A 15744-nucleotide genomic window follows, 5' to 3' on the forward strand; every position below is an offset into this window, starting at 1 on the left:
GTTGGCCTTTGGACTAGAAATTACGCCATCAGTTCTCCTGGTTCTCAGGCCTTTGGACTCAGATTGGAACCCCTGGGTCTCCAACTGCAGATCTTGGGACTTCTCAGCTTCTATAATCGTGTGAGCCAATCCTGATAATAAATATACATATATGAAGAAATATACAAATGTACACAGATGTCATATATATGAAGGAGATATATATATAGGATACATAAGATATACATATTATAAGATATATATTTTATATATAAGGTATATATATATATTACATAAGATATATATATGTAGTCTCCTATTGGTTCTATTTCTTTGGAGAACCCTGATTAATACAGGGGGGTGAAGAGGTGGGAACCTCTTCATGGATTAATTGGGAGTTTAAATTAGAAGGATGATGGGATGTAAGCAATGAGAGAGAAGGAGAAGATGACTCCTAGGGTAACTGGATCCCCTGACATAGAAAACCAAGGAGGAGGAAAACATTTGGGGAAAATAACAGATGCTGTTATGGACGTGTCGAGTTAGAGGTGCAGTGGCGCATCCAGAAGACGTGTCTCAGGAGAGTTTAGAGTTTGAGGTCATTCATGTTACTCAACTAGTAGTTGGTTGGAACCTTGGGAATAATTAAAATTGTCCAGGAAGCATGTGAAAAGTGAGAAGAGCATTAGGATGAGTCAAGAACATCTATCTGCATTTAAAGGGAAACTAAGGAAAAGGAGCTCAGGAAGGAGATAGAATAGCAGTGATGAGAAGGGCATGAAGGGATCCAAGAGACGGAAGTGGTAAGGAAGACCTCCTCACTTCTCTGTTTGTCCAAGTCTCCCACTTTATTTCACCTCTGTTCCAAGACCTTACCCAGTCCAAAGCCCTCTCTTCTCTTAGAACCCTCCCTTCCACCGCCCACTAGGAACTGTGTTATCTAGGTTACCATGGCATCCTTCTTTCCTCCTTCTGCATTTTATTGTGCTTTAGGGAGGCAGACCCCTGAACTAGCACTGGGCTGGGCACTAGAGATCTACATTTTAGTCTGTCTTTCCACCTATGTGTTGTGTAACCTTGGGACAGTTGTGATCCCTTTCTGGGTTTTACTTTCTTAACCTGAAAGGTGAGGTTTATAATTTCTTACCTTTCCCCTATTCTTTGCCTTAAAGAATTTATACAGGTCAGATGAGATCATGCATGTCAAAGCGCTTTGAAACACGTGAAGCTCTGCAGTAGTAATCAGAGTGAAATCCGTTGACTTATCCGGCACTCCACATTATTTCATTTAACCCTCCCAACGTCCTTTGAGGTAGATGCTAGTAATGTGGCGTTTGAGGAAACTGGGGCTTAGAGAAATTAATTTGCCTAAAGCTACACAGCTGGGAAGCGGTGAGGACAGTAATCAAACTCAGGTCTGCCTGACTCCAAAGTTCTTAGGGCCCACATACCAAAGCCTTGTTTTCCTAATGCATGTGGTGTATCACATTCCTGGGCAAAGTCAGCTTTGCAGAATACGATCCGTTTTCATGCAAATGATAACATTTTTATGGTTGGAAAATCTGCTCTAGTGTGGATTATAAATTTACCTTTCTGTAGAACAGTAGAGCTCTAGGGGAGGTGTGGGGGGAAGATGCATATATGTATCCAGTTCTTGAAAATTAAATAATTTAAATTATACAATGGGATTCTTTCATTTTATAAATAAATTCTGTGCAGGTACAATTAAACAAAACCTTCTCTAAAGGGGGTGATGTACCTTGTCATTTTAGAGTTTTGTTTTTTGGGTGTCATTCTCAGCAGTAGCATAAATATTGATTCTGCTTGACCTTTAGGCTTCAGCTCAAATCTATCCTCCATGAAGTCTTTTTTGGCCACCCAGGCCCCAAAGCCCTTTCCCTTCTCTGAACCCTGTTTGTGATTACTCATTAGAGGCAGATATATGGCCACACAAAAAATATTATGAGAAAGTTATGAGGCTGACTCACCAAACCTTGGTATCAGGCTCATTACATTATCATCATACATCATCTTATTAATTACCATTTCCTTTGCACACATCTTTCTACAGCTTCATTGTAATTTTACTTTAAAAGAGTTTGACTTTAAGTTTCTTTATACCTCCTGAAACTTTTTGCATTTAAAAGAGTTAGCGGCTTTTTGCCCTCCAGGAGTTTGAAATTTTGAGATGGACTTAGGCACGTAAATATATATAATAAGGACACAGCAAGGGATGGAGGGATTCACTGAAAAGGTGATATTTGAGCTGCATTTGAAAATCGAAGGTAGAAGTTTGATCATGAGAGAAGATGGGAAAGTCAATCCAAGTAGAGGCATCAGCCTCAACAGAGTCAGGGAGATATGACAGAGTACGGTGCGTTTGGGGAAGAGAAAGAAACGAGGTGAGATCAGGGTGGGGAGTGATGAAGACAGGGATTATGGGCAGTGAGCCAAGAAGGAGTCATAACAAATAATGGCCAAGTTGGAGCTAAGTTATGTGTCCTGAGAGCCATGCCAAGGAGAAAAAATGTGATTCTAGGCCGCAAGGAACTGTCGAACCATTTTAAACAAAGAAACATCATGGTAAGTTTTAATTTTTTAGAAAGATGTCACTGGTAGCACAAACCTTTCAGCGTATCTCCAGTGTTTGGTCTTTTTCTCTGTGGATGGGAGTATGAAACACAGTTATTTCATTCATTCTGGGAAGTTTCTGTCTGGGGATTATGACCCAGTCCATGTTTTCAGCATCATTTTTTTTTTTTTTACAGAATGAAGTTGAGGATTAAGTTTCTTCCCGAAACATCTCTCCTTTCTGGGCCATCAGCCTGTGCCCTAATTCTCAGTCTTGAATATAGAGTGAGGATAAGGTTTTGCTTTTTTAAGGGCCGTTGTGCTGGAAAACAATATCATGAGTATTTGGGATATTCTGGCAGGACCATTTACTGGGAGGCAATTAGGGAGCTCTGTGCTTCCCTGTCATTCACTGCACACAGCAGGGAGCCCAGATAGACTCCCACTGCAAGTCATAACCAAATACTTAGTTGATCCTTTTTTAATTGGTCATCCCTCCTTTCCCATGCTGCTCCTAGACCCTCGCGTCTCCCAACATGCATTGCAGTGTCTGCTTCATTTTACCCCCAAGTTCCCTTGGCATCTAGAAGCCAGCAGAGACCTCACTGCCTCCCTGGACATGGCAGTGAGAAGGAAAGGGAGAAAGCTCCATCTCTCTGCCCCAGGCTGGTGGAGTGGCTGCTGCCTGGCCTTGAACCTCAGATACACTTACTCCACCTCCGCCCTCTGCCAAGACCCGCAGCTGTGTGTGCTTTGAGTGTGGTTTTATGAAGTAATAGATGATTAAAAAAGAGATTTGTTCTCTTTGGTGGCTTTCAAGCCTGAGGGATTGCTTAGCTCAAAGGATTGTTATTGGAATGCAGAAGCCTTTATTGCCAAGTCATACACCCCAATCACTGCTGATTTCTTTTTTTTTTCTTGAAAAGACTACTTTTTGTTAGTTGCTTGGTAACTGGAGGAGAGGCTTAACTCCTTCGGCACAGAGAGCTCCTAGTTTGAACTGGATTCATCACCCACATTATGAGATGCGCCTAAAGTTGGCTTGTGTTGGGGACCTGCTCTGTGTTTGCTCTAGCCCGTGTACCATTTGTGCATGGAGGTTGCTATGAGGGATGTAGAAGTTAAGTGAGTTGCCCAGGATTGAAAGTGAAATCTCTGAAGTTTAATAAAACATTAGAGGGCTTCCCTGGTGGCTCAGTGGTTGAGAGTCCGCCTGCCGATGCAGGGGACGCGGGTTCGTGCCCCGGTCCGGGAGGATCCCACATGCCGCAGAGCAGCTGGGCCCGTGAGCCATGGCCGCTGAGCCTGCGCATCCAGAGCCTGTGCTCCGCAACGGGAGAGGCCACAACAGTGAGAGGCCTGCGTACCGCAAAAAAAAAAAAAAAAAAAAAAAAAAATGTCTTTCTTCTTTCTGTAAAGAATGGTAATACCTTCCATCATGATGCTTCCAAAAGGCCAAAACCCACAGCTCTGCTAGATCTGGGAGCCTCAGGGTGGTGACTGTGGCCTGGGAAGGAAGGAACACTCACTTTAGAGTGGGAAGCCCCATGTGGCTTTGGGTTAAGGCCTTGTCATCCAAACCTCAGTTTCTGCATCCTTCACATGCAGACTGTTGTGTATCACCTACAACCTCTGAACCATCCTGAGAATCCAATGAGATGAGGAACATGGGGGCACTGTTGTAAGCTGTGGAAGAATCTAAGAGGACAGTCGCTGTGCCTGATGCAGGCCCAGTGGTTCCAAGGATAGAATTAATTCCATAAGATTGAGGCCCTTGGCTGGGACTCTGCTGGTTGGGGAGAGGCAGGGAAGGAGAGATTTTCTCATAGAACTGGATTAAGAATTCATCCACGGGGGCTAATAGGCCCTTGGCCAATCTGGCATTTGATGACTAAGCACTTGTGAATCATGTAGCCCAACCTAAGAACACCATGGGAACCTTGTAGCTAGTGTCAGCATCTCCAAGTAAGGGATCGGGCTTCTGGAGACTTCAAGTAAGGGATTGGGCTTCCCTCTCATCCAGGCAAATGCTTTCCCCCTCTCCTTTGCTGACTAAGCTGCAGACTTTGCTTTTGTGGAGAAGGCAGGGAATACTACTGCTGTCTTCTCCCCCAGGACCACATGCATTTTTAAGGATGCCTCACACTCCTAATATGATGCCATTTCTGGTCACTCATTCTATGGAGAGTTTTAGCCAGGGTCTCTGGCTTTGCTCAGTGAAGCCACGTTGTTTCAAGAAAAGATGGCGCCGCCAGGCTGCTTTGTCCCTCCTGCCCCTGATGTGTCTCTTTCTGGCCAGAGGCCTGATGCTGTCTCTGAGACATTCTGCCTGGGTTCCATTGTCCACAGAGGCTGTCTGCGTGGCTACAGGCTGAAAGCTCTTATTTTGCAAGGTCTGTAATGACTGTATACAGGATCTAACAGAAGCAGTTATTTTCTGAGTTGAGGAAGACTGCTTGGCTTTGACTGGTAGCACTGATCGTTGCTGCAGTGGTTTCGTGGTTTATTTCTGATTGGCCTTGGATTTCTGAAGTCTTTAGAATGAGGATGCCTTTTCTCCCTGAGAACTGATCGCCGAAACCACAGAGCACATGGAAAGAGATTTGGGGGACTACCCAGAAGACATACTAGTGGCTTGACTCATAGTTTCAAAGGCTACCATTTTCTGACTGATCTATTAACATATAAAGATACTGCTAGTTCAGAGCTACGTTTGGCATGTTTAGTCAACTTTAAGTGTTGCTTTGTTTAACATTAAGACGTATGGGTATTCAAAGGAAAGTTTAGCCCTTTCTAGATGTAAGCGCTCACCCAAATGCTTAGGAATTTAAAATAAACAACCAACAACAACAGAAAATGGGCTTAACACTGCCTTTTACGTCTGAGCCCTTCTGATGTTATTATTGTTTTAATGGGACCCTGTTCCTGGGTTAATATTCAGTTTCTCTGCTGTGCGTGGATGTCTGTGTTCAGAGAGTGGTGATAGGGGAAGAGAAAACAGGAAGAACTCATAGAATTTGAGGGCAAATATAGATAAAGAATAGTTGTATGTCTATAAAATAGAACAGCACTCAGGACTTTTGTGTTGTTCTAAGGAGGTAACACATGTGGAAACCCTTTGTAAACTCTGAAGCGCCTCTCACCTGAGATTGGAAGGTGAAACTGAGCAGTTTGTCTAGTTGTTCAATGCATATTTATCGAATGTCTGCTATGTGTCACCTGATAGCAGATACTAGAATATGTCTCTTTTGGATCTTCTGTCTTGTTGCCTTTAGGTTCCCAAAGATACCCATGTACTTAGGATACATTCCTTTTTGTTGTAGCCTCTTGGGGAGGGAATAATTGAAACCAGGACATGGAGAGTTGCCTGGGTGGTAGGAAACCTTTCTTGCTGCTGCTTCTGTCTGTATTGCTCTTCTCTTTATGAAGTCCTACTTCTCCAGGTCCTTGGCAAAAAAATGGCCACTTCACAGTTTCCAAGTTTATCTCACCTCCAATTCCACTCAAAGGCAGAAGTTAAATGACTCCATCTGGATCCTGATTCTCAATTCCTGGGAGAAGGAATCTGATTGGCCCAGTTAGGTCACATGTCCACCCCTAGTCCAGTTAAGTGTGTCAGGGGGACTGGAGTCATGTGATTTCTACCTCACAGCTAAGGGTCCAGTCCTGTGCCAGGGAGGAGAAAGACAGTTGTGGGATATTATGGTGCATAAAATTGACAAGGTCCTTGACATCATTGAGCTTACAATCTAGCAGAAGAGAAGGACATTATACAAATACTTGCGGGGTGATATGGGTTATATGACAGCCAGACCTCACCTGAGGAGGAGATCCTGTAAGCCCTCCCCAGGGAAGGATGGATTGGGTTAACCAAAGTGGGCAGAGCAACAGGGTGGTGGGTGAGGAAGGATTGTTCTGGACAGAGGTGGCAGAGGAAGGAAAAAGCCCAGTGGCAGGAAAAAATAATCTGACCACATTGGCAGTGTGGAAGAAATTGGAAGCAACAAATGTTTAAAAAAGTTATGAGAATAGCTTGATTCCGTACCATTCTCTCTGGCTTAGATTGGAAATTCTTTGTGGACAGGGACTATCATTCCTGTTGCCTTTGGAACCAGTTAGCCTGGGGAGACTTTTTCATGGCAGGACACATTGCATTCCATCGGGTAATTTCTTAGTGTGGTTTTTCTCCCCATTTCACAGCTGTTCAGCTTTGAAATCTTTTTATATGTCTTGAAGAGTATCCTCTTGCCCTTCACTGGGAAGATGGATTGCATACCCTTGCAGAATGTACTTCCTCCTGCTCCAGGTTGGCAAAGAGGAGTAAAAGGGAAATTATAGTCATTTTTGGAAGGATCAATAATTGCCAATTTTTCTTTCCTGTATAGTACTGCTTTTATATCACTCACCATTCCCAGCCCCTGAACAGATGTTTTATTGGGCATTGTTGGCTATGCTTTTGTTTTGAAAATTTTGAAACATTATTGAAAGAGGAGAGGGGGAGGAAAAATAGCCCATAATTGATTCTAATATGTATTTAATTTGGCAGAACTTGAGAGAGACTTGCTGGGATAAGGCAGGACATTTCTTTGATCTCCCAGACTTCTTATCGTGGAAGGCAACAGGTGTCACAGCACGGTATGTTAATTACGAGTTGGATTTTATTTGTGTTCATCCATTCTCGGGTGTCTGTGTGTGTGTGTGTGTGTGTGTGTGTGTGTGTATATATATTGCTTTCTTAACTCGCTTTGACTGGATGTACTGTTTGTACATCTGCATGCGATTTTGCATACTTGAAACATCTTGAATCCATCTTCCACCTCCACTGCACATGCCCAAACACCATTGTTCCTCTGAGGCCTGGAATGTGGGTATCCAAGGTGAAGACCATTCATTAAAATTGGACACATTTAAAGGAGACGTGAATAGTCCATTGTGAAATGTGACTATTTTTCCAAAGGCACTTTTTACATGATGAATAAAAGAAACATTTTTTGGCCCCTAAAATTAAGGCAAGAGTTATGTTTTTCAAGGAAGGTGATTTTAACTTTAACTAGAAGGGTGTGTTAATGAAGCTATTTTGCTTTTTATATCAGTGTACCTGAATCATCCCAGAGTGTAGAAGTATGTATGTTGAAGTCAACAGTATTTCTCAAGAAATGACAAATATTATAAATAAGTTATGTGCTACACGTCAGAGGCAATTTTAAAAAATACTCATGGAGTGTGATTGTGGCTGCTACAGTGGATGTGTGCACAGATGTGCATATATGTGGACAGATTGGACATGTACTCTCAAAGCATGCAAACCTGTTGTCATCTTGACCTCAGATTTCAGGGGATGCACAAGGGCAGGGGGCAGTAGGGCGGGGAGAGGTCTTCTTATCTTGGAAATGATTTAGAATTGCACATGAGAAAGGGGATCATTTCCCAGAGGACCGATAAACCTGCATGAGTATGTATATATTTAGGTATATCTTAAAGTCATCTCTTTTAGAGAGTGCTAAATCCTCCCTATTTTCCCTTTTATTTAAACTCACGAGAAGCTGGGAATGGGAGTACCATTTTCCCCGTGCTCTTTCTGTCTATCTCATTTTGTATGATTTGGATTTTCCTTGTAGAGAGTTGATGAGAGTGTGATAGTTCATTTGGCAGCAGGGGCTTCCAGAAAGGAGACAGTAGAAGATGTATTTCACAAGCACATCATTCATCTTGTTGATTATTCTCCCCTCCCACTAATGAAATGCTAGGGTGGAGGAGATTCACATGCATATTAAAATGGCCTCAGTGGGCTTCCCTGGTGGCGCAGTGGTTGAGAGTCTGCCTGCCGATGCAGGGGACACAGGTTCATGCCCCGGTCCGGGAAGATCCCACGTGCTGCAGAGTGGCTGGGCCCGTGAGCCATGGCAGCTGGGCCTGCGCGTCCGGAGCCTGTGCTCCGCAACGGGAGAGGCCGCAACAGTGAGAGGCCCGCGTACCGCAAAAAAAAAAAAAAATGGCCTCAGTAAACCTCAGGTACTCATCCCTCTCTGGGGAGGGGGCTCTGGAGGAGTGGTCTGAACTTTAACCCAGAAGGTGCAATTAGTCACCATTATATTGTTATCCTCAATGGGGAGGGGGTTGTTTGGGTGAAGATCTCATCGGGACATCCCTCTTCTGGTGTGATATTAGTTGTCCAGAGTTGTTTCTGGAAGGACCTTTCTCTAGTTGTTTCCCTATCTTTGTTCAGTAGTGAAGGAAATGTTTTGATTATTTTAGCCAAATGTGCCTAGGAGTCAAAGCAGTGCTACCAGTGTGGGTATCGGTAACAATCCATGGGCCCACAAGCCTTGAGAACTCAAAAGCAGAGCTACACATGGAGGAGGGCCTTGATTTTCCTTCTCTTTTTCCTTGGATGTTAATCAATCCAGCTCATTGATGTCCTCCCTGTTTTTTTCTGATGGTGCTAGATAGTCTACCCCCCCCATTTCCAAGTGTCTAATGCCATATTAAGACACCAAGAAGCCAGCTTTTTGAAGCTAGCTCTGGCTCAGATAGATTTAAATGCATTGCCTTGCTTATCCACTGTGGAGTTACAACATGACTTATCCTCAATTCTGCCACACAAGAGTTTGGTGACCTTGGGAGTGGCCTTACCTTCTTTGAATCTCACTTTCCTTATCTATAAAATGGAGATCGTGATACCTAACTAGCCTGATTATAGAAATCAGCCGAATCATTTATTCAAAGCCCAGATCCTCAGGGCTTCCAGTTTCAAGCCTACTGAATCAGAATCCCTATGGGATACCTGGGAATTTGTGTGATTAACAAGTGCCCCAGGTGGTTATATGGTCAGGTAAGACGGGACAACATTGCCTAACAGTGTATACTTGAAAGTAATATGTAAGGTGGTCCATACATGTGAAGGATTGGATGTATTTTGAAAGGTCGGATGGATTTGGACAGCTTCTCGTTAGCCTGTCAGAACGTGCTTCCATTGCCCACCCGTGACAATCTGAAATCCTGAGGAAGCAGAAAGTTTAGTGCTCAGAAATGATTTATTGACTGTCCAGTCATCCCTGCCATTTTTTATTGGCTGAGACACTCATGACTCATTCTACTTTCCTGAGCATGTATTTGCAGTCCCCTCCCCGACCCTTGCCCATACTCGCCAGCACCTTCAGAGGCTTCCCTTCCAGCTTCGCTCTCCTGGAGAGCTGAGTCTGTGGACCTTGGGCACCAGGCACCAAGTTCCTCTTGTAAAGATGGTTGCCCTCTCCCAGGCACACCTCTCTCTTACATCTGTCTTTCTTTTTTGTTGTTTCCTCAATCTCTTCATTCTTTCTTCTCTATTTCAACCTGCATGATCAGGCGAAACAAGTAATCTCAGAGCTTTCTCAATTATAAATATAATTGGGGTAATGACAATACTTACTCCATGGGGTTATTGTATGGACTGACTGAGTGAGGTGACAGAAGAACTTCCAACACAGCGCTGAGAAAGTTTTTGAAGGAATTAGCTGTTTTATTTTTCTATACATTTATTTATTTATTTTTGGCTGCGTTGGGTTTTTGTTGCTGCATGCGGGCTTTTCTCTTGTTGTGGCGAGAGGGGGCTACTCTTTGTTGTGGTGCTTGGGCTTCTCATTGGGTGGCTTCCCTTGTTGCAGAGCACGGGCTCTAGGCGTGCAGGCTTCAGTAGTTGTGGCTTGCGGGCTCTAGAGCGCAGGCTCAGTAGTTGTGGCACATGGGCTTAGTTGCTCCACAGCATGTGGGATCTTTCCGGACCAGGGCTTGAACCCGTGTCCCCTACATCAGCAGGTGGATTCTTAACCACTGCACCACCAGGGAAGCCCTAGCTATTATATTTAGTTTCCTTACTCTATCGATTTTGGCAGGGAGTCTTTGCATTAAGCTTCTGGCCTAGCGGAAAGAGGGAAATCCTTGTAGTCAGACTGGGTTCAATGTCTCTGCTATGTACTGTCTGTGAGAAGCTGGAGTAAATTACCCCCCCTCCCCCTCCCCCACCCCCGCCCAAATTCAGGTCCTCATCTGGCCGTCCTGTCAAGGTTAGAAGTACTGTGGATAAAATGTGTAGCACATAGTATTTAAACAATTCACAGTTCTTTTAATGAAAAATCCCCATTGTCTTTCCATCTTCTAGAATAAGAAAGATGAGGGTCTGAGTTTGAATGTATGAATGCCAAAAAAAACTCTGGACAGTGGAACATGAACTTGGCATCCTCTGGGCCAAGGAGAGGTTCAGATTTGGTGTTTATCTGGCTCTTATTGTGATTGTTTTGGGAGGCTTTGGGGAAATGGGTGCCAAAAAGGCTAGAGGGTGTTTTTTTTCCCTTTCTTTTTTTCTTTTTATTATTCTAGTGGAGCCATGGCTAAAAAAGTGATCAGATTTCACCTTGTCTTAAGCCTTCAGACTTGTTTTTGGCAGTGACAGTGTGTAAGAAGTCGTCCTCCTCCTCCTCTTATCTGTTTTTCTCTCTTCTCCTGCTTTCCCCTCCCCACCCCCACTTTATTTATTGTTCTTATCTTCTAAAATATGGCAGCTACTCTTGTTTTTCTGGGTCACTGAGAAAATCACCACTTTGGCCTATGATTAATTTGTAATTCAGCTCCATTCTTTTCAGTATATTGATGAAAATAATTATTGCTATTTTTAAAAAATAATAATTTATATAATCATCATCATCATTTATTGAGTGCATTCTCTATATCTGTGCTAACTTTTTAACAAATGTGAACCCCATTAGTCCTCCCAGCCATCAGTTAAAACAGGTGGTGGTATCACCATTTTGCAATTCAAGAACTAAAGCTCAACGTTTTAGTAATTTGCCACGTCCTAGCCTTTAGTGGATAACTGTCCAGAATTTTGGTAACATGAGAAGTGTGAAGTCAGAAATTTGAATGATAAAATGTTGTATAATCAGACAAAAATACATTCATATGTATAAATCCTCCCTCTAAAGAGATTTGAGGTGACTGATAATAGAAGATAAAAACAGTGATAAAAATATTAAAAAGTCACAACGGATTGAAATATTAATAGAATAAGATAAAGCCAAGAGCTTCATAGAAACTATATGGTTCATCATAATTACTAATTGATTTGTTTCCAAGCTTCCTAGTGGCCAAAGAAAAGGTGAGAACATAATCAAGATTAACTGAGTGAACACATAAGAACCCAACTGCTGTTCAGGAGAAGAACTCCCTCTAACATTGGGGTCTGAGAGCAATTTCTCCTAGATTATCAAGGGTTGGCAATATTCTGTAAATTATCTAAAAGTATGTCCTTTGAAATTTAGTTATAGCTTCAAATAGACTTTATTTTAAACCTAGTTTTAGATTTACAGAAAAGTTGTGAAGATAGTACGAGAGTTCCCATTTACTTGACACCTAGTTTTCCCTATTATTAACATCTTATGTTTGTGTGATACATTTGTCAACAATTGATGAACTGATGTTGATATATTATTATTAACTAAATTCCATACTTAATTATATTTCTTTAGTTTTTACCTAATGGCCAAGATCCTATCCAGGATACCATATACATTTAGTTATATCTCCTTAGTCTCTTCTTGGCTGCGACAGTTCCTCAAGTTTGTTTCTGATGACCTTGATGGTTTTGAAGCGTGGTCATATATATTATAGCATGTCCCTCTAATGGAATTTGTCTGATGTTTTTCTCATGATGAGACATGGGTAGTATGTTTTTGGGAGGAAGACTACACTGCCATTTTCTGTTTAATACCATTCTCATCATGTCATATCATATCAAGGGTACATACTAGCAGCATGTCATCACTGTTGATGTTGATCTTAATTATCTGGCTGAGGTATTGTTTGTCAGGTTTCTCCACTGTAAAGTTACTCCTTTCCTCTTTCTATCTTGTATTTTTGGAAGGAAATCACCATGCACAGCCAACACTAGGAGTAGGGAGTTATGCTTCAGTTCCTTAAAGATGGAGTTATCCACATACGTTATTTTGAATTATTTTTATAGAAGATTTGTCTATTCTCAGTTGATTTATTTTTATTGCTTTGGACGAAAAAAAATTGATTACCAAGTTCCTTATGCACAAGAGACAGTTTGGTTAGTTTGCTTTAGAAGTTATATGTTAGAATTTCTGAGTTTTCTATGGCATATGGGGAAACAGGGCTGAGTTTCTAGAATCTCAGGTTTATTTTTCCTTACATTTTGTATATGATATATTACTCCCCCCCCAACTACAATGTACAATTCTGTGAAAGTTGTCAGTAAATACTCTATTTTCTACTTTGAGATGAATTTATGTTCTTTAGAATTTTAAATATTTTAGAGAATTTTAACTTCTCCAAAATTCTAAGATTTTAAATATTTTAAAGAATTTTAAAAATTTTAGTCCTTTTAAAATAGCAATTATTTTCCTGATTTTCATGGTTCTCTATGTGTGGGGTTTATAAGGGATATACTATTCTGTTATTTTTCTTATGGTTATTTGCTAATCTGTCAGGAGAAGATTATGGCAGGTTATTGATCCAGATCTATAGTCATTTTCCAAATTTAATCTCCAGGATCTCAAAAATAGTATCATTATTTAATGACTCATTACTGTATCTCATTTTTTAAATTATAAATCTACTTTATACAATTTATTGTTTTACTCTATGTATTATTGTATTTCCCATATCAAATATTATCTGAAAACATGTTTTTGATACCCGTATAATATTCTATCTTATGTCTGTATAATGTCTGTGTTAGTTTTGCCAAGTTTTTAGGCTTAAAATGATCTCTTATTTTAATGTGCATTTTTATTATTAAATGCAGTTACCTTTTCTTATATTTATCAACCACTTGTTTTATTAATTTATGTCAATTAATGTCAATTATTGTATCTATTAGTATTACATGTATTGATTGCCTATTTATGTCAACTACTAATATTTATATTGGATTTCAGTGTTTTCTTAAATATTGGTGAGAATTCATGTTTTTGTTTGTTCATTTTACTATTTTCCCCAAGGTGTTATTTTTGAAAAAAATTTAAAGCCACAGAAAAGTTGAGAGAATGGTATATGGAACACCATATCTTTACCTACATCAGCGGTCTCCAGCCTTTTTGGCATCAGGGACCTGTTTCATGGAAGACAATTTTTCCATGGACCGGGGTTGGCGGGGGGTGGTTTTGGGATGATTCAAGTGCATTATGTTTGTTGTGTGCTTTATTTCTATTATTATTACATTGTAATATATAATGAAGTAATTATACAACTCACCATAATGCAGAAACAGTGGGAGCCCTGAGCTTGTTTTCACTTGCCACTCACTGATAGGGTTTTGATATGAGTCTGCAAGCAGTTGATTTATTATGGTCTCTGTGCAGTCAAACCTCTCTGCTGATGATAATCTGTATTTACAGCCGCTCCCCAGCGCTAGCATCACTGCCTCAGCTCCACCTCATATCACCAGGCATTAGATTCTCATAAGGAGCATTCAACCTAGATCCCTCGCATGTGCAGTTCACAGTAGGGTTCGCGCTCCTCTGAGAATCTAATGCCGCCGCTGATCTGACAGGAGGCGGAGCTCAGTAGCGGTCCGTGGCCCGAGGGGTTGGGGACCCCAGACCTATAATTAATCAATTAACGTTTTCATTACATTGTGCTCAGAAGTGTTCTATCTCTGACATGCATACATGTGTTTATTTTGCTGAAGCATTTATAAATGAATTGCAGATACCACCTTCTTTCCTCATGAATTCTGCAGTGTGAGCCCCAAGAGTACTGTCCTTCTCCTGTGTAACCACCGTGCTGTTATCACACTTAGGACAATTAACATTAATCCTCATTATTTAAATTCCTAACAGGTACCCTATTGTTAACTGTTCAAAGTGCCACTCACTTTTCCTTGCCATTGGAGTTCTGACTGATAGAGACTACATACAGAGCATATTAGCTAGATGAAGAATGAAAACCTACCTCATTACCTTAGAAAATACTTGTTAACCTTTAATGTATAGAGCTTCTGGTATACTGGGTGGATAATGCAGCTCAGAAGTGAGGCTAAACCAGCACTTACATGTTCAGGTGTATGTGTTCATATTATATGGAGGAAGGCAGGCCCGATATGCCAACCAGATGTCATCAAGTCAAGTAACTGAGTCAGCAACATGAATGCAGAGCCTGCTGAGGTGTGCTTACCTAAAGCCAGGGCACACTGGTTGCACCTGGGCATGGAGAGTGAAGGCATGGGCTCGATGTTATTCTAGGAATGACTTAGTACCTTATCTTTAACACAGTGACCCCTTCAAACATGGCTTAATATATTCCAGTGTCACAACAATCAGAAGGATTTCCCTTACCCCCTTGGAGAAAATTAAGTCAGGGGAGGGGGTGCAAAGTCAGCTGCGCTTCCTCTGGTGCTGCTCTTAGTGGAGAGAGCGGACAGGGAGCAGGCTCATCCTCCCTAAGGGCTGAGGCAGCGGCTCGGGAGGAAGAAAGGGTAGACTTCCACGATAATATCTGCCTCTGGTGGCTTGCCTGCAGTCCACATCCCTTCCTTAGTACTTGAGGTCCTGATTACCTCACTCAGTTGCATATCTAAGATAAGACTTGATTTAAAAAAAAAAACAGCTTTATTGAGAGAGAATTCACATACTATAGAAGTCACTCATTTAAAGTATATAGTTCAGTGCTTTTGATAGATTACATTATTTTTATGAATTTTAGTAAAATATCTATAGCATAAAATTTACCATTTTAAGTGCACAATTCAGTGGCATCAATTACATTCATGGTGTTGAACAGCTATTACCACTACCTATCTCCAAAACTTGTTACCCCAAACACAAACTCTGTAACCATTAAGTAACAACTCCCTGTTCCTGCCTTCCCCTGCCCCTGTTAACCTCTAATCTACTTTCCGTCTCTATGAATTTGCCCATTCTAGATACCTTTTTTTTGGTAAATTTATCTCTTTATTTTTAATGTAACATTTGTTCAATTTATGGAATTTTTTAAAACATCTTTATTGGAGTATAATTGATTTACAATGTTGTGTTAGTTTCTGCTGCATAGCAAACTGAATCAGCTATATGTATATATATATCCACATATCCCCTCCCTCTTGTGTCTCCCTTCCACCTAGATACCTTATATAAGTAGGATCTTATATGTCTGGCTTATTTCACTTAGCATAATGCCTTCAAGATTCATCCATGT

General features: G+C 41.2%; 1 protein-coding gene across 8 annotated transcripts in view; it reads left to right on the top strand.

Moving 5' to 3' along the window:
* The window catches only part of FGGY (FGGY carbohydrate kinase domain containing), a 422773-nt gene that overhangs the window by 61271 nt on the left and 345758 nt on the right, over positions 1–15744 (top strand). For all 8 annotated transcript variants that reach the window (XR_014293288.1, XM_082612667.1, XM_082612663.1 and 5 more), the window contains exon 5: positions 7097–7185. Coding sequence is in view for 7 of the 8 variants with exons in the window: in XM_082612667.1 (XP_082468793.1) it covers positions 7097–7185 (89 nt within the window). In the remaining variant the exon portion in view is untranslated. The remainder of the gene's footprint in view (positions 1–7096; positions 7186–15744) is intronic.

This window comes from Mesoplodon mirus (assembly GCF_964341445.2).
Source record: "Mesoplodon mirus genome assembly, chromosome: 3".
Taxonomy (NCBI): domain Eukaryota; kingdom Metazoa; phylum Chordata; class Mammalia; order Artiodactyla; family Ziphiidae; genus Mesoplodon; species Mesoplodon mirus.